The 18579-nt window shown below is 43.1% G+C and overlaps 1 protein-coding gene across 1 annotated transcript in view; it reads left to right on the forward strand.

Moving 5' to 3' along the window:
• Positions 1-18579, forward strand: part of USH2A (usherin) — a 567365-nt gene that overhangs the window by 375887 nt on the left and 172899 nt on the right. Inside the window, exons 41-45 of the mRNA XM_066623430.1 lie at positions 2522-2856; positions 8965-9087; positions 10215-10378; positions 16637-16846; positions 18167-18369. Of these exons, the coding sequence (XP_066479527.1) occupies positions 2522-2856; positions 8965-9087; positions 10215-10378; positions 16637-16846; positions 18167-18369 (1035 nt within the window). The remainder of the gene's footprint in view (positions 1-2521; positions 2857-8964; positions 9088-10214; positions 10379-16636; positions 16847-18166; positions 18370-18579) is intronic.

Raw genomic sequence — 18579 nt, forward strand, 5'->3', positions numbered from 1 at the left:
GATGCTGCAGGAGCAGGCGCGCAGAGACTAAGCAGCCACAGGCACAGCCTCACTCCTGTGTGGCTGTGCCTGCCGCTCTTTTGCTCCTGGGAGCAGCTTACTGCCGTTACAGCCAGGGAAAGGCTGTAAGGGCTTCAAAGGTGGAGCTGACAGTCTATTTTGCCAGGCTCCATTTTCCAAGATGGCGGTGCCCACTTCAATCACCAGTTTCCAAGATGGTGACTCAGACCTTCTCGGGACCCACCTGTGGGTCGCGACCCACAGTTTGAGAAACCCTGATCTAGGGCATGCCGATTACTAGAGAAAATTGGAAAATGTGGCATTTTAATTTGAGGATATGATGATTACCTCATACCACATATTAGCACACCAGAGAACAATTTTCCTCTGAGCAAAGATGCTTGCAAAGTTGTGTTTTTTCAAAAACTTTTCATGACCCACCAAAAATCAGCTCATGACCCACTGGTGGGTCTCAACCCACAGCATGGGAAACACTAGTCTATAGCAATTCTCATGATTCTACACAAGTTTTCACAAGTTCTTGTGTAAGCAAAGCAACCGTTTTGGATTTAGATAAATTCATTGAGGGTAGGACTGCCAGCACCTTTTAGTCATGATAGCTGAATTTGGTTTGGAATAGTGTACCTCTGAATACCAGATGCTTTCATGCCCGCTTGTAAGCTTCCCAGAGTCATCTGGTTGGTTACTCTTGAATGCTTAGTTTGCTAGATGGACCTTTGATCTGATATAGTCATGGCTCTTTTTGTTATTTTGGTGAGCATGCAACAGTAGAATAAGGTAGCTGGCAAATTCTGTCCTTGACTGGTTTCAGGCCACACAAAATATTACATGACTAATGTAACCCTGTGTTAGGATGCAGGTGAAAAGATTGCTTGACTAACTATAGGAAGGGGCATAGCAATGTGATGGGCAAATGCTTTGCCTGCAGAAATTTCCAGATTCTATTCCTGGCATTTCCAGTGGGAGAGCAAGGAAAGTGCTACCTGAGACATGGGATGTAAACCTGTTGCTGTACATGGTATTGGGCAAGATGGCCCAACACTCTGTTCCAATATAAGTCAGTCCATATTATTACCAGTGTGCATCTGTTTCTTTTAGCATCCTCTCATGACTGGGCATTTCAGTGGCATAGCTAAGGCATCAGGCACCCAGGGGCTCAAACATTTTTAGTACCCGCTAACACTGCCCAAATTTTTAACCCCCATGTGGCAAAGGCCTTCAAAAAGCACTTCTTGTTTTCAGGGAAAACCAGAAAAGCCTTTTGAAGGGCTCTAAGACAACCTCTCAAGGTCTGGTACCCAGGGCAATGTACCTACTGTCTCCCCTAGCTACACCTCTGGTGCAGGTTCTTTCAGCTCACATTGTGCTGGTCCCTTCTTTCTTATGTGAGTGTTCTGCTGCTGCCTAAATATGAGCATGAAAGTGTTAATAGATTTCTACATAATTCCTTGCCAACTCCCCTCTTTGACAGCAACTTGAGTCTCAAGAGGAATGAGCATTTGCCACCATCCCACCTATATGAGGATTTACATCTGTTCTGCACGTGTAATACATGGAGGCTATATTACAACAAGAAATATATTTTCTTTCATGTGTAAATTACAACATAACATTTCCTTGCCTGAATGATTTTACACAGTTTCATAAGGGAGGATAAAGATAAAGCAAATAACTAGAGTAGATTCATTTCTGCCTCCTCATAGCTTCAGATTTGTTTTTGTGTCGTGTTTTTGTCATGGTTGTTATGAGCTAGGAGAAGCAGAAATTTGTACAGGAATTTTTAAGCCTTGCCAAAGTGAAATATTTTCCATGATGATACCATGTAGCTTGTTTGTGCTCCTGTGATCCAGGATTTCTCTGTTAACAATGTTTTGTTTAATACTGTTCCAAATACTTTTTATCAAAGACCTTCAGCGTTCTTAAACTTTTTTTGTTGCTAGATGCCATACAGGTATCAAAGCGTAGGCATTTCATCAGTTCTTAAGATCTCATATTATTTACACCCTTGTGATCTTCTGGGTTTGGCTCCCTGGCAAACTCGGACAGATTGACATTTTTGAACTAACTGATCTAGAAATGTTCCTTGTCAAGAATGCCTGTTGTAACTTTCCTTTTAGGGCAAATAGCAAGCTTGCCCCCCATCCCAATGGGGAGCTGGGTTAAATTTCCTGATACTGTAATCCTGAAGGTGAGTCAGGTTGGCTTGGAAAATGATCCTAGCTCTTTTCCAGTTTGGAGAAGGAAATCTCCAATCATCACTGAGTTAATCTGAGGCAAAGGAGGAAGAACTCACCAATCTCTAATGGTGAGATCATGCTAAGATGTAAGTACCATAGACATAAAGAATCACAGAATGTGAAAAGCAGCCCTGTAAATGAACAGGGCAAATACCTAAAATATGCTATCTTTGTATACTCAGACTGTGATATCTTGTTGTTGTTGTTTTTTGATCTTGCAAAATTCTTTACCTTAAAGAAAAATAAAACTTTTTTTTTTCCAGGTTTCCTGGAAGTCTCCTTTCATACTGAATGGAGAAATCCTGAGCTATGAGATCCGCATGCCAGACCCTCGAATCACTCTTACCAACAACTTGTCATCTTCAATGAGCCATGTAGTAACTAATCTGATCCCTTTCACAAACTACTCAGTCACCATCGTGGCTTGCTCGGGAGGTGGTGGCTACCTTGGAGGCTGCACGGAGAGTCTACCTGCTGACATAACAACCCAAGCAACACTTCCTCAAGGCGTTAGTCCATTGTCTGTGACTCCAATTAGTGATTCATTTATTGCTGTTTCCTGGCAACCTCCATTGAGACCGAATGGACCCCACGTAAGGTAAGGCACACGGGCAGTAACACATGTAGCTGTATCAGAGAGTACAACTCTCTCCACTCATCCTGAGAAATTGTTTTTAAACTGTGATCCACAGAGCTGCAGGGTTCCTTGGAAAGGTTTTCCTTGGAAAGGGTTCCATGGATAACTGAGAGTGCAATCCTAAAGAGCTCTTGAGCCAGCGCAAGTCACTGGCGCTGGCCTCCAGCTGTCACAAAAGTGCTGTAAGGTACTTCCATGCCATTGGGAGAGTTGGCTGGCCGGCGCACAGAGGTGTGTTGGCCTCTGGAGGCTGAATCTGGCCTCCACAGCACTGGTCCAAGGTATGTTTGCACCGCTGGCGAGATGCTGGCGCAAGGGTCTAGGGAGGGTGGATGAGTCTCAGGCAGGCCAGTGGGAGGACTGGGCCTGAGAGGGGGGCGGGACCAGGATCCAGCACTTAGGCCAGATTCTAACCCCCCTCCCAAGTGGCCTGGCCTTATACCTTGCGCTGTGTAAATTGATCAGATCTGCATGACTGATTTAGATAGCGCAGATCCAAATAACCTTACCCCAAGTTGCTCTGCAATTCCCCTTACTCCAAGTTGTGCAGCAACCTGGTCCAACCCTGCTCTGGATGCAGTGCAGGCCTGCCTGCCTACCTGGGCTGCGAGCAAGATGGCCAATACCTGTATTGGTAGAGATGTTACCCTATCAGGCAACTTGCCCCTATTGCCAGCAGCAGAGAAGTGCTGGGTGTTTTGTCTGGGAAGTTTACGAAGGACTTCAGTGGAGCCTAAGTAGGCCTGGCTAGACTGTTAAAACACTTTCCAGATCAGTCTGCAACATATTGACTTAGAGGCAGGCAGTTTGAAAACCAGGAGCCTGAAGTTACAGCTTTGTCTACCCCTGAACTTGAAAATCCCATGTGTGTGGTGATCTATGAAATTAAAAATTATACTGTGCAATATACTGGAATCAGAGATGGTCCCTTTTGTAATGTGCTCTCTGGGACTAAGGGATTCTCTAGTTTTCTGATAATCAAGCAACATCCTAATAGGTCCAAACAGCCTTTACTTTCGAGTTAATATTGGCCAACGTTACAGTAGGTAGGGTAAGAAAGAAATCTGATTGGGTTTATAATGCATTAAATACTCATAGAATCAGTCTCTTCAATTGCACCTGACCCAACTATCTCAGAGCCTCTTGTACAGTCCATGGGTAGGTGGTTCTAGTGTAAGTCTGTGTCAGGGCAGGGCTATAGGTGGTTTTTTAAGACAGAACGAGGAACCCAGAGTTGGTCCAAGGGTAGCCTCAGCCAGATAAGCCAGAGCCTTGAAAGATTATCTTTGCCCAGGCAAAGTTCCATCCAGAACAGGAAGTCATTATAACCCTTCCCATTAAGCATAACCAATGGCCAGCCAGAACAGGCAAAGCCAGTCTAGCATCTGGGAACTGTTGTTGCGCAAGACAACAAACTATAACTTTGGTAGCTCACCACATGGCAGAGCTGTATATTATTTTAAAAAAATTATATCCTGCCTTTCCCTGCCAAAGCAAATGCCCATAAACCTCTGGGTTCCTAACACCCTGGAATGATCCCCTGCACTTCCACTATTCATAAGAACATAAGAACATAAGAACAGCCCCACTGGATCAGGACATAGGCCCATCTAGTCCAGCTTCCTGTATCTCACAGCGGCCCACCAAATGCCCCAGGGAGCACACCAGATAACAAGAGACCTCATCCTGGTGCCCTCCCCTACATCTGGCATTCTGACTTAACCCATTCCTAAAATCAGGAGGTTGCGCATACACATCATGGCTTGTACCCCATACTGGATTTTTCCTCCAGAAACTTGTCCAATCCCCTTTTAAAGGCGTCTAGGCTAGACGCCAGCACCACATCCTGTGGCAAGGAGTTCCACAGACCGACCACACGCTGAGTAAAGAAATATTTTCTTTTGTCTATCCTAACCCGCCCAACACTCAATTTTAGTGGATGTCCCCTGGTTCTGGTATTATGTGAGAGTGTAAAGAGCATCTCCCTATCCACTCTGTCCATTCCCTGCATAATTTTGTATGTCTCAATCATGTCCCCCCTCAAGCGTCTCTTTTCTAGGCTGAAGAGGCCCAAACGCCGTAGCCTTTCCTCATAAGGAAGGTGCCCCAGCCCCGTAATCATCTTAGTCGCTCTCTTTTGCACCTTTTCCATTTCCACTGTGTCTTTTTTGAGATGCGGCGACCAGAACTGGACACAATACTCCAGGTGTGGCCTTACCATAGATTTGTACAACGGCATTATAATACTAGCCGTTTTGTTCTCAATACCCTTCCTAATGATCCCAAGCATAGAATTGGCCTTCTTCACTGCCGCCGCACATTGGGTCGACACTTTCATCGACCTGTCAACCACCACCACCCAAGATCTCTCTCCTGATCTGTCACAGACAGCTCAGAACCCATCAGCCTATATCTAAAGTTTTGATTTTTTGCCCCAATGTGCATGACTTTACACTTACTGACATTGAAGCGCATCTGCCATTTTGCTGCCCATTCTGCCAGTCTGGAGAGATCCTTCTGGAGCTCCTCACAATCACTTCTGGTCTTTACCACTCGGAAAAGTTTGGTGTCGTCTGCAAACTTAGCCACTTCACTGCTCAACCCTGTCTCCAGGTCATTTATGAAGAGGTTGAAAAGCACTGGTCCCAGGACAGATCCTTGGGGCTCACCACTTTTCACCTCTCTCCATAGTTTATTCTACTATTCTCTCTAATTATTCTATTCTAATAGTATTCTATTCTATTATTCTCTCTAATAGTTTATTCTACTATTTAGAGATAAGAAAATAAAATGCACTGTATACATGGACTATGAAGTATGCTTCATGTTCTAGCTTCATGTGTAATTGTAATAAATTCCTAAGACTAATTACTGTCCGGGCACTGTCGAATAATAAGAGGCAGTCTTGGGAAAGCAACCTACAGTCCTCTGCACCTGCAGTATGCCTTCCTTGCCACTGGTGAGAGAAGTGATGCAACATAGCCAGCTCCTGAAAACTTCATTTTCTTCATGGTGTGCCATGCTGCTCCCAACCAGAACAGTCACTCAAGCAGTTGTTTGACACATGATGGAGAGGGAAGTGGATAGGACAGTCGCAGTGGCTACCGGAGGCGATTTGGACTCTGTCACTATCCAGTGCATTAAAAGATGCTGATATTTCTCATGGGCTTCTACATCAAATTACAGGCAGATCAACCAGAACCAAATAATTCTGGAGCTATTTTTGGGGTGGGGGTGGGGGGGGGGTTCTGTTGATGTTGATAAACTAATAATATTGAAGCAGTTCTTGTGTGGAGGCTGTAGAGTATTTTGATGATGTGAACTTTGAAATTCAGATTCTCAAGTTGGTGTCTCGGGTCAGAGATGACAACATTTTTGGACCTGATTGTCTTCCCCCCCCTCCCCACCGCATACGCACAATTCCTGTTTTAATCAAGAAAAAACTTATGGATGCACTAATGATGCATCTGGCTTGACTCTCGGAAACAACATTCAGTCAAAGAATTGTCGAGATTTTTCACACTAGACGAGAACACTGAGACTCAGGATACTGCACACACAGGGATGTCATGCACTTCTTTCTGTGCTGCGACATGCAGTTGTAGCTGCAAGTTTGCCAAGTGTGGGTCGTATTTATGCCTCAGTGGGATACTGCTGGAAACCGTATGGAATATAGCCTTAAAGTTCATGATGGAAGAAAGCTGGCCTATATACATGTAATAAAATGGAATTTACAGGGTGTCCCACATTATCTATGGAGGTTCCATTCTAGGCTTTCCCATGGATAACGAAACCACAGATTATGAAATCTGTGGGACTCAGGCCCTCTAATCCTCCAGAAGCAACTAGACTGGTGCTCCAGTTGCCTCCACAGGATGTTCTGAGGGCTCGAGAGGCCGCATGTGACCTCCCTGGCCCTCAGAATGCCTTCTAAGGCCTTTAGGAGGCCTTAGAACAGCCATTTTCAACCACTGTGCCATGGCACACTGGTGTGCCGTGGGTGGTCTACAGGTGTGCTGCTGGAGTTTGGGGGAGGTTCATTTATTAGTAGGGCCACTGGGAGATGCAAGCCCCTATTGTCAGTGCAGCATGCCTTGTCAATTGTCAAAAAACTATGGTGTACCTTGACAATTTTAATGCCTTTTCAGTGTGCCATGAGATGAAAAAGGTTGAAAATCACTGCCTTAGAAGGTAACTAGTGGCTTTGGGGGAAAACTGGAAGAGACGTTTAGAAGCCTTAAAAGGCTTTCAGAGGCAAAACCCTCCCCAGCCCTCCAAAGGTCTTTTAAGGCATTTAAATGTCACTTTCAGTTTTCCCCCAAACCAGAAATTACCTTCTAAGGCCTCCCAAAGGTCTCACAACAGCCTCCAGAGAGGGTCGGAGCAGAGCTCCCGTCACCTCTGGTTGATCCATGAGGGGCCAATCCTGCCAGTTTGGGACTTACAGATGATCAAATCTGCAGGTAACACGGGCCCACTGTAATGCATATCATCTCTTTGAGGTTGTTTTTTTCAGTATTGTATAAATGCATGCATGCACATTGGTAATGTGGAGAAGAAGAAAAGGCACAAATGAATTGAAGGAAATAAAAGCCAGAGCAAACTATACAAGTTGCAATTCTAGAATTAATTTTAAAAGTTTGTTTAGTTATACTAGAATTTACAGTCCACACCTATCCAATGCTGGCACAGCAGGGCCGCTGGGCCCACGCTGCATCTAGAACTGGATTTGTGCAGGCCAGAGGTCTCCTTGGGGTAAAGGAACATTTGTTTCCTTACCGATTGTTGAGCCCTAACCTGCTCAATGGGGCTACTTTGATCCACGCAAGCTGAATTGCTGGTGCAGAACTGCATAACACCGTGTAGGGCTTTTAGGCCCGGTTTCAAATACTGCGGAGGCATGCTCCACCATTCCACCCCTCCCCACCCTTTCCCACCCTGAACACTCCCTCCCTGCCTCCGGAATGCCCTCCTCCCATTTCCACACCATCAGGTGCAGCACTCACCTGCCCCTACCATCAGTTAGGATGCAGTGCCTGCAGGATAGCGCAGGCCTTCTCATTGGCACTGCTTACTCCCAGGGTGTTGAAAAGCACTTAACCAGTTACAGATCTGGCCGCTGTAGTACCTGGGGCTATGCCTGCAACATATTGCCCCCCCCACAACATGCTGCCCCCACATACTTACCCGATTGGATAAGAGCCTCATGTGACCTTCCTCCTGGCTCTCCAAAAGTGGAAAACCGGAAGTATTGTTAAGGGTACTCCAAGTGCCTCATGTTCATACTGGGCTTCTCCTGCTCCCAAGAATGGCTCCAGAGGGTGGGCGGACAGAGTCGGCAGCAGTGGCGTTTAGGTGGGGTCGGCACCATGGCAGGTGCAAAGGTGCTACCCCATAGGTCCCAATGTGGCGCCTGGCGCTTCTTCCCTTCTGCCAACCCTCCACCACTATATTTTAAAGAGTTTTTACGACATCCAGTGCAGCGCTGGTGCTCTCATACAGTAGGATTGGGCTGAATAGGAAGAATGAAACAAAAGGCAGAGAGAACCCAAGGAACAAAAAAGGAAGCAAAAGGAAAAAATTTTACTTATCCTTAACATATTCTATTTCAAGTCTATCATAGGTCTGAATTGGAATTATAATTTTCAGCACTTGATGATAATTCATTATAATTAAAACAGCTCACTGCAGCATGGATGCACCTGCTTCTATGAATGTAAAGCTTCCCTTGGACTTTGCTTCTTTAAGTCTTCCTGTGCTTAAAGAGGCTGCCTACAGGAATTTCAGTCATGTAATTCTAGAAGGTTATTGAAATGTTTAATGTTATAAGCCATTAAATACCCTCAGATTCTTTTTTTGCTGATAGCGCCACAAAACGTATCATCCATTTTGAAACTAATTAGGTAAGTTACAAAAACTGTCAAATCCTGAAACATTGCAAAAAAACAACCATCACACAACTTTACAGCTGTAAAAACAAAATAATGTGTGACTTTTAAAAACAACCTGATTTTTGTGTAATAACATTAGTTGAGATAATCCCAGCGTTCTGCTTGTCTTTTGTGTTAGATATGAGCTCCTGAGACGTAAAATCCAGCAGCCACTTGCATCAAATCCCCCTGAAGATTTAAATCTCTGGCACAATATTTATTCAGGAACTCAGTGGTTTTATGAAGATAAGGGTCTTAGCAGGTGAGATTACAAAAACTATAAAAACAAATGCTGGCATTTTGTATCGCCTGTGCTTAATAGTTCAAAGTGTTCCTTGTGTCTCTGTGTTTTCAACATGTTAATTATGTAATGAAATATTTTCTGCCCTCTCCTTTGGCATTAGCCATTATTAATGTACCTGATTTTATTGCAGGCTTGTCACTTCTGCATCTTGCGTGCAATTCCTTTCTGTTTTTAAAGAATGCCATATTCAGGAAAGTGAACTTTGGGCTATCGGGATACTAGGGATGTCATTTACACAGATGTAAAAGTTGTAAATTAGATTACAAAATTAAATTAGAACTGTGATGCCCATAGGGGGCATCAGCCCAGGGGGATCATCAGTGTAAATCAGTTATGAATATACTCTGTGGTTCAGTGGAACTTGGAAGCTATTAGAGGTTCCTCAATGAAACTATGAGCTCAAGCTATACCTTATATTCATCATGTGTAGTCTTTCCCCTCTCCTCATCCTACTTTTTCTTTTCTTTTTTTAAACGTATAGATGTCTTAATCATCATTGATTCATCTCTTGTTCATGGGAAGGCTTCTCCAATGTGAGAAGAGGATGATACGGCTCCTTTACCGCCTTGTTGTTTATATTATTAATGCTAATATTAGTATTTATATGCCAGTGTCTGTGTTCATTGCACTGTAAAGAATAGCATCATCCAAGAACACTGGGTTAATATGTTTGACTGGAATCCAGATGAGGATGGATACAGTTATAACGGGATGTCAAACTTCAGATCAGTTGGGTTCCCAAAAGAGGGGAAAGCGCCATTGAATCAACTTCATATCCAAAAGCTGGCAGCTTGCCATTGCTGTAATTGCATCTTGAATTGAGCTGTAATCCCTTGCTACTTTAGAAAACAGTAACAGTTTCACACAACATTTTATTTTGTTTATTGTTATCATTCTAGTGACCAGATATTTCAAGCAAACGTCTAACACTTTCTCCCTGGATATGAAACAACACAAAACTTTCAAAGTCCCAACCTTCTTTGGTTGGTGGGATAATGATGCATGCTTAGCATGCCCAAATTCTTTCAAATATCATGTTTTCTTATTTCTTTTATATGATCATTATATTGCTTGTATGGTTTTAGGTACACAACGTATGAGTACAAACTTGTCGTACATAATGAGGTAGGATACGCATCGAGTGAAGAGGTAGTTGCTACAACACTGGCAGGTTTCCCAAAGAAGGGGAGTAATGTCACGGCCCGAGCTCTTAACCATACTGCTGTAGAAGTGGAGTGGGCACCTCCAAGTAAGTGCTATTATTCCTACCATTTGTCCTTAATCAAACTGCTGATTTACGCTCATATATATCTCACCTGATTGCTCTACACCTAACTGGTAGATGTGTGAATTGACTCCATTGAAAAGTTTTTATACAGAGTGGTTTGAGAATTCTACTTGGGATGTTAGATATAAGGTAGTAGATGTATGGTAGACCATTCAAACATGCAAGTTATATTATGTTATTGTCGCCAAGTGAAGAATGTGCATATGTACCCTAGCTGAAAACCATCAGTTTTAACAGTCTGTTGCTCAGAAGAGCTGTGCAATCATTGTCTTCATCTATTTTAGAACTTAATGTTGTTGACATTATAAAAAACTGATCAGGACGATAATTCATATTCCAAGTATAATCAATGTGTGAAGGGGAGCAGGATCCTGCCCACTGTTTCTGTCCTTAGTTTTCATGTTGTTCTGTGCTAGCTTCCAGTCCATTCCTGGATCCTGGCACTCTCCTTCAGAGTCCTCTATGGCCTGTCCCCACCTTACATCTGTTCTCTCATATTCCATTACACTCCTACCCATGATCTTCGTTTCTTCAGTTTTACCATCTTCAGCTGCTGCTCCTGGTGGCTTAGTCTCCCTTGCTGCCCTAAGGCAGAACGTTCTCCCTGATCACCAGAGGGAGATGCCTGTCTCTGACATCTGTCAATTCCAGTACAAATCCCACATTTACCATGAAACCTTTGGCACTACCTTCTAGTCCCTTTGTCCCTTCCGGTCCCTTTGCAGCTGACCTTAAGTGCATGTACATGAAACTATCACATATGAAATCTTTACATATTTTTTTCTGTCTTTCTTGTTCTCCCATTCTTCTGTTGTCTCCTGTGTAAGAGAAACTCATAGACTAAATAGTCTCATCTAAACACTTTAAAAAGTTCCTGCACTATGTGCCTGCAGCATGTGCATTGATGGCACTATATAAGAAATAATAATTGTTTGCATGTGCATATGCTGTATACACACAGAGCTGATCAATGCATGGAGGATTGTGGTGGGAACAGCAGGCACTATTCTGCTCCCTCTCCTGCATTGATTATATGTGGTATATGAATGGCTGAAAAACCTCTTCTTTCTTACTTTTTGACCATATTCCCCAAGAACAGGTATAATTAGGGCTGCCAGGGTTTCAAGAACAGGTATAATTAGAGTTGCCAACTTTTTCTGGCAGGGCTCTTGTGTGCTGCTCAACAAACAATTGTCTAGTAAGTGAAGCTTTCCTCATCACTGCATCTCCATGCTGGGGAAAGCTTCTCTTTCTGAATTTCCACAGTTAAATTCCATCTTGTTACTCGGCTATTAAGATAAACCTGCCAGAAAAAAATTAAAGCTAAAAACAAACAAACTGGCAGCTCTGGCTGCAATTCAGACCTGAATATATTCATATAGTTCAGGGGTCTCCAAACTTTTTGGCACAAAAGTTGCACAGGAAGAGGGGGGAATGGATTTTGAAAAAGCATCAATCAGCCTGCGACACAAATCATAAACTTTTTTGTCTCAGTTTCTGCTTTGTTTAAGTTTAATGTAGACATTAACTTTATATTTATATCTCAGATCTTGCAGCATTAGTATATTCCTCATTCATCCACTAGAGGTGCTGAATGTAATGCAATGCAATGGAATTCATTACATTGCATTACATTCAGCATCTCTAGTGGCTAAATGAGGAATATACTGAGTATATACCATATTAATAATAATAATAATAAACTTTATTTTTATCCCGCCCTTCTCCCCAAAGGGACCCAGGGCGGCTTACAACATATTAAAAAAAAACAAATTAAAACATAATTTAACAGATAAAAACATATTAAAAACACATTAAGAGAAACCATAAAAACAGTAATCAGATAAAAGTCAGAATAAAAAGAGCATAAAACAGCAGTTCGAGGAGGAATCACGCCTGTAAAAAACTAAAAAATGTATAAAAGATGTTAAAAAGGCCATAGAGTCAGAAGGTTTGTGTAAACAACAAGGTCTTCAGGCCTCGCCGAAAGGTCTCGAGGGAGGGAGCCATTCTCAAGTCCAGGGGAAGGGAGTTCCATAGCGTTGGTGCCACTACTGAGAAGGCCCTATTTCTTGCCACCGCCCCACGTACCTCCCTAGGCGGCGGCACATGTAAAAAGGCCTTCTCTGATGACCTGAGAGGACATTCAGCTGCTAGAATTGTTGAATGTAATGGAATAATTTCTTTCCATTACATTGCATTACGTTCAGCACTTCTAGTGGATGAATGCGGTATATACCCATTCTGGCAAACCCAGAAGAGCATCTTTTGAACTATTTTTAGCTCTGCAACGCTGGGAACCTTGTGGGTCGGATAAAATCCCCTGGAGGGCCAGATGTGGCCTCAGGCCCTGGATAGGAGACCCCTGTTGAAATTCTTGACATCCACAATAAGGGAGTATTGCAGTCTTATCCTTTTCACAGTATGTGGTATCAAGATGTGCTAATGTGAGCATTGCTGATAGTAGGCTCCAAAATGGTGCAAGTAGTACATTTAGTACAGGAGTATATGTAGGATCCAAAATAGTTCCAGTGAGTGTCCAAAGCAGGATCTAAAGCAGACAATACAGCCTGACTCAGTATAAGGCAGCTTTATATATTCATAGCGAAGAGAGTTAAGCTTAATAGATTGCAGAGAAGCTGTGAGTTCATCCCATGATCTAGGTTCTGTTTGTGTTGGAAGCTGCTGAAATGTTTGTATCTCAGAAAACCAGGGCAGAGTTTCAGATCTGTTGGTGGTTGCCGTAACGGTTCATGAAGTCTGTCTTTCTGTTCAAACTGCTTTTCTGGGTTTCCAGTACAATCATTCATGCATTTTGTGCTTATGTGAATGTACCCATTTGTGCTGTGTCATCATAAAAGAAACATATCCATTTAATCTAGATTATCTGCCCATCAAAGCAGTGGGTTAATTCTTCAATATGTACATGCAAATCTGCCTGTAAGCACTTGCTGGTGACTCTCAGCAAATATAGGCTCCTTATTTTATAATTGGATGCCTGAAGTAAGCATGCTTATAAAAACTGACAAACCTAATAGATCTGAAGCAGGCTGCTGAAGTTTCATTACTTTAGTAATCTGAACCTCTGACCTTCTAGATAGAGGTAATGCAATCTGGCTTCATTTTCATTCTTACTGCAGAAATTTCCTAGATATCTGTTTATGAATGCAAAGGTTAAACATCAAGTGAGGGTCATTAGAGCAAACCCTCGTTTATTCTCTCATTGCTGAAATGCATTACACTGGACAATCTGCCTTTCTCCAAATGTTTTTATTTTGTCACTTGTCCATAACAGTATAGACCCCCACTAAAATTACACTGCCATGGTAAATGGAAATAGAAGCACTATTTGGACAATGTATATAGGGATAGCAATGCAAAGACAGGATTGGGAGGGTGAAAATGAACCAAACTTTGCCTTTGGGTCTCACCTCACCCTATCCATGTCTTTCTCGAAGCAGAGTTCCCACTCCCAGGCAAGTGCTTACTTATGTACAGGTTGTATGTGCATAAGCTCTTTTCATATCCGTGGGAAGATTGGGGTGGCAGGGGACACCAGTGAGTGCAGTACCACCACCCCCCATCCACGTATGTTGAAATCCCCATACTTTTTGCCTGAGAGCAAAATCTGCAGCACAATCCTATGCATACCTGCTTAGAAGTTCCATTAGGTTCAATGGGACTTTCTGCCAGATAAGTGTGTATAGAACAGCCTTACATAGGCTAAGTATAGACCTTAGGCTGAAATCCTATACATGCTTACCTGGGAGTAAGTCTCACTGAATTCATTGGGGGTTACTTGAGTTGACGTGCATAGGATTGAGCTGTTATGATGATACAAAAATTTATACTGGAGCAGCCCATCTAATTTCAGTTCACAGAATTTTTGTGAGTTAGGACCTAATCCTATTGGCCCAAGGAAACCAATTTGGGCAGTGCAGGCTTACTCCAGGCAAGGGAACAAATGTTCTCTTACCCAGAGAAGGCTTCCAGGACTGCTCCTCCCTTGAAGATGCAACACATGCTCTAGGGGCATGGCTGCATTGGTGATGTGTGTGTGTGTGGGGGGGGGGAATATAGGAATTAGTTGATTAAACTTCATGTGACTTGAGGATTGTTCCCCTGATGTTTCAAGTGCCTGACTTGTCTGATGTCTGGGAATGCAGATTCCACCCTGCAGCTCAGTAATACATGCGCAAACCTATATTTTACTGCATGCACAATCCAGATTGTTTATCAAATTAAAACGATACAATTCTTGAAGCCGGCTTCTGCATGTGCTCTCCTGGCTGAACTTGGAAGAACAGTACAATGCAGTGATGTTTACATGTTATCTCTGCATGTGCAGGTGGTTTGCTCTTCTGAATAGGGGCAGTGGCGATCACTTGTTGGGTACATAAGTACCTAGAGACTGGTACCCCACAGATTGTGGGTTACCACGACAACTGTGCAGTGGTGTCATTAGGATTTGTGTCACCTGGTGCAGGAGGCCTGCGCGTCACCCCATGCAGTGGGTGCGGCAATGCTCCAGGTGGGTGTGGTGATGTACCGTTGCCCCGCCCCCACCAGTTTTTTGGCTGTACCTTTTGTTAGAACACAGATATTTCAATGTGGATTGTTTCATTGCATTCCGCATGAAATTACGCATTGGTTGATATATAACGAGATGGTATTATTCCTCCAAATTCTGATTTTAGTGATTTTGAAAACTTGTAGAGTCTCTCTCTCTCTCTCTCTCTCTCTCTCTCTCTCTCTCTCTCTCACTCACACACACACACACACACACACACACACACACACACACACCCGTGTCAACTTACTAACAACTTACTGCAGCAGTTCTCAAACTTTTAGCACTGGGACCCACTTTTTATAATGACAATCTGTCCAGGAGCCACTGGAAGCAATGTCATGGCCAAAAGTGACATCATCAAGCATATTAAAATAAATAATTATAAATAATTAAATTAAAATAAAGGAAAAATTAAATAAGGGGGAGCCAGTCCTGTTCCACCAAGTTAATCTACTCTGAAGTCAGTCCTATTGTGGTCAATGGAGATTACTCTCAGGAAAGTGTGGGTAGAATTGCAGCCTTTGAGCCCAAGCCTATGCATGTTTACTCTGAAGTAAGTCCCATAGTGGTCAATGGAGCTTACTCTGTAGTCTGCCTGCAATAACAACCCCCCAAAAAGAATCAGTGAGATTTCCAGCCCTCCCAGTGCCCAGTTTAAAGTTCTTCTATTTCAGGCATATCAATTCAAAGACCCACCTGGCTTTGCAAGTGCAAAATAGAAAACTTTCCCCTTACCATTCAAGCCTCTTTTTTGTTCTTTATAGGGGGGGGGGGAGGCTGCCTTCTGTTGCACTCCAGATCCATCAGATCAGGACCCTTCTGGTATCCTCAAATTCCCCTTTGCCTGGTCTGACCACCAGCCAAGGCACGTCTGCCTACTCGCGAGTAAGCGCGACTGTGCGGCTGCTTTGCTTTCCATAGACTGGGAGGGACGCAGTTTTTGGGGCTGAACTCATTGGATGAGGACCATTCTGATGTCCTTGGAGCCTCTCAGCCTGCCTCGACTAAGGCAAGTACGCCTACTTGCGAGCAAACGTGACCACGTGGTTTCGTTTTGGGCTCAGACTCACAGCTGGAAGGGGGGAGCTTCTCGGGTGTTTTTGGGGGGCTGCCTTCATTGGATCGGGACCATTGTGGTGTCGTTGGATTCCTCTCAGCCTGCCCTTTCCGATGGACTATGGCAAGTACGCCTATTCATGAGGAAACGCATGATACGGCTCACTTTCACTTTCCACAGGGCTCCATGCACTTTTTCCTTCCAGTTTTTTGACCATAACTTTTGAACAAAAGGAGCTATTTCAATTCAGTTTTTTGCATTGCACTCCGCTGGACATCCTGCAGCCAACAGTTTATGGCATGACAGGGTAGCTCCTAATGCCACGATGTTAGCGCGTCCTCCCCCCAGGGCGCATCACCCCCTGGCACACCACCTGGTGCGGCCCGCACCCCCCCGCACCTCCCTAGCGACACCAGTGCAACTGTGCACATGTCTCTTTGCATCAGGGTTATTGTGTAGAATGATATGACTTTTAAGAGAATATGTAGCTATCTTTTATCCGCTTAATATCAGAAACTGCATAAATATTCTTGTTTCTTTTGCTTCCACTGTGTATTTTTTTGTTTATTTTTATGAATACACCATGCAGCATTGCAAGATTTACAAGGCAATGTCGAGTACTACATCCTCTCCTGGAATGCCACCGTCCAGAATAAGTCCAGGACGATCCCAGCCAGTGAAAACTATGCTGTTATTGGTGAATTGCATCCTAACACAGACTATCAGATTTGGCTTCATGTTTTCAATGGGGCTCACAGCATCTCCAGTGAGGTGGTGCATGTGACTACATCAGACGGAGGTAGGTTTAGTAGTGGATGCAGCCTGGCTTAAAATCTGAGAATGAGACTGATTGATTTTTGTTAGGGGTTGAGATCAGTCATTCTTCCATTATGAAATTTCCGGTATAAAAGGAAAAAGGGCTAAAACGCTAAAATGCTTAAGTGCTGGTTGTCATCAAGTGGCTGATCAATAAAAGATCCCACTGAGACAGCAGCACAAAGCTCTAATAGCGGATATTAACCTACTTTGTTCTCATCCTGCCCTGTTTACTACTATCTGTGTCCATTCAGTTTGGAGCTGAGTCCTTGTCGATAAAAGAAAGGATTTAAAAAACAATTAATGGTTTTTGTTGTTTTTTTTTTAAAAAAAAAGATTTACTCTGTGTGCTTTTGACATGACAGTCAACAACAGGGCCGTTCCTGACTGGCCAAAAATGAAAGGTGCAAATCTAGCCTCTGAGAAAATTTTTCCCATGAGTCATTTCCAACTCAGTTAGCAAGAGGGGGAGGGAGGAGAGCAAGAAAGCAACTTGTGAATCTGAAATGTGTTTGGAATGGCCTTTCTAATCTTTTTGGCTTTATAAAGTCTCATTATAAACATTATAATATCATTACCTCAGAAGCAAGTGTTCCAGGTCATTAGCAAAGCACTTTAAGTGGGGATTGCATTTCCTCTGCCATGCCAAAGGTCAGTCCCCTTTTGTTTAGAAAATAGAACTCCTTGCCTGTACAATGCTTCAACTGGTTAAGATGGACCTACCAGATTTTATTTTTTTTAAATAAAGACCCTGCGCATAGCTATTTCTGACATGCTTAAATAATTTGTGTAATTTAACGCCAAGGAAGATTAAAAAAAAAATGTAAGGCTTCATCATTATCCTCAGTAATCAGCATTCAGAACCATTTACATAATAACAGTACTGCATCTTGCTTCACATTGCTCAAGTTACAAGGCTGAGAAAAGCAACGGATATGTCACGTTTGTAGTTTTTGCTTTAGAAACAAAATGGCTTTTGTCTTCCTTTTTTTTGTGAGGAATGAGGCCACACCAAATAAGTCTGGATAAGTACATGATTTATCATGGTATCCCACTGGTCACATTCCTCTGTAGTTGAAGCCGATGCTGGTGGTATAAAGCACTTCACCGCCCTCCCTCACCATTTCTGGCTGAGAATATAATAAGCCCATTTAAAGAGGAATACAGACAGTGATCACTTCATCAGAGGCGAACAGACAAGCAGCAGACCCTTTACTAAAACCCAATTCTAATCGGCGTTTGGTTAAACAAGTACTTTTACAGAGACAGCTGGAGTTTATTCAGTTTCTTCCTTTATTTCTAGAGCCGGAGGGCATGTTCCCTCCAGAGGTTGTCATCATCAACAGTACAGCTGTACGTGTCATCTGGACATCGCCTTCAAACCCAAATGGTGTTGTCACAGGGTATTCTGTCTATGTAAATAATAAGAAGTACAGGACTGGAATGAATGCACCAGGCTCTTTTCTTGTAGGAGATTTGTCACCATTCACTATTTATGACGTGCAGGTTAGAACAACATTTTTTTCTGCTATGTGCAATCTAGAATGGGAATATATTGCACAAATATGTGAATATGGATGTATGAACATAAACACATATCCGTGTGTTAGTGTGCGTACATGGTTCTGTGCTTATGTATGCACATCTGTGTGTGTGAGAGAATGAATCGTGCTGGTTCACTTAAATTTCAAGGACAAATTCTGTGTGTCTCCTATT

The sequence above is a fragment of the Tiliqua scincoides genome, chromosome 1, assembly GCF_035046505.1.
Source record: "Tiliqua scincoides isolate rTilSci1 chromosome 1, rTilSci1.hap2, whole genome shotgun sequence".
NCBI lineage: Eukaryota > Metazoa > Chordata > Lepidosauria > Squamata > Scincidae > Tiliqua > Tiliqua scincoides.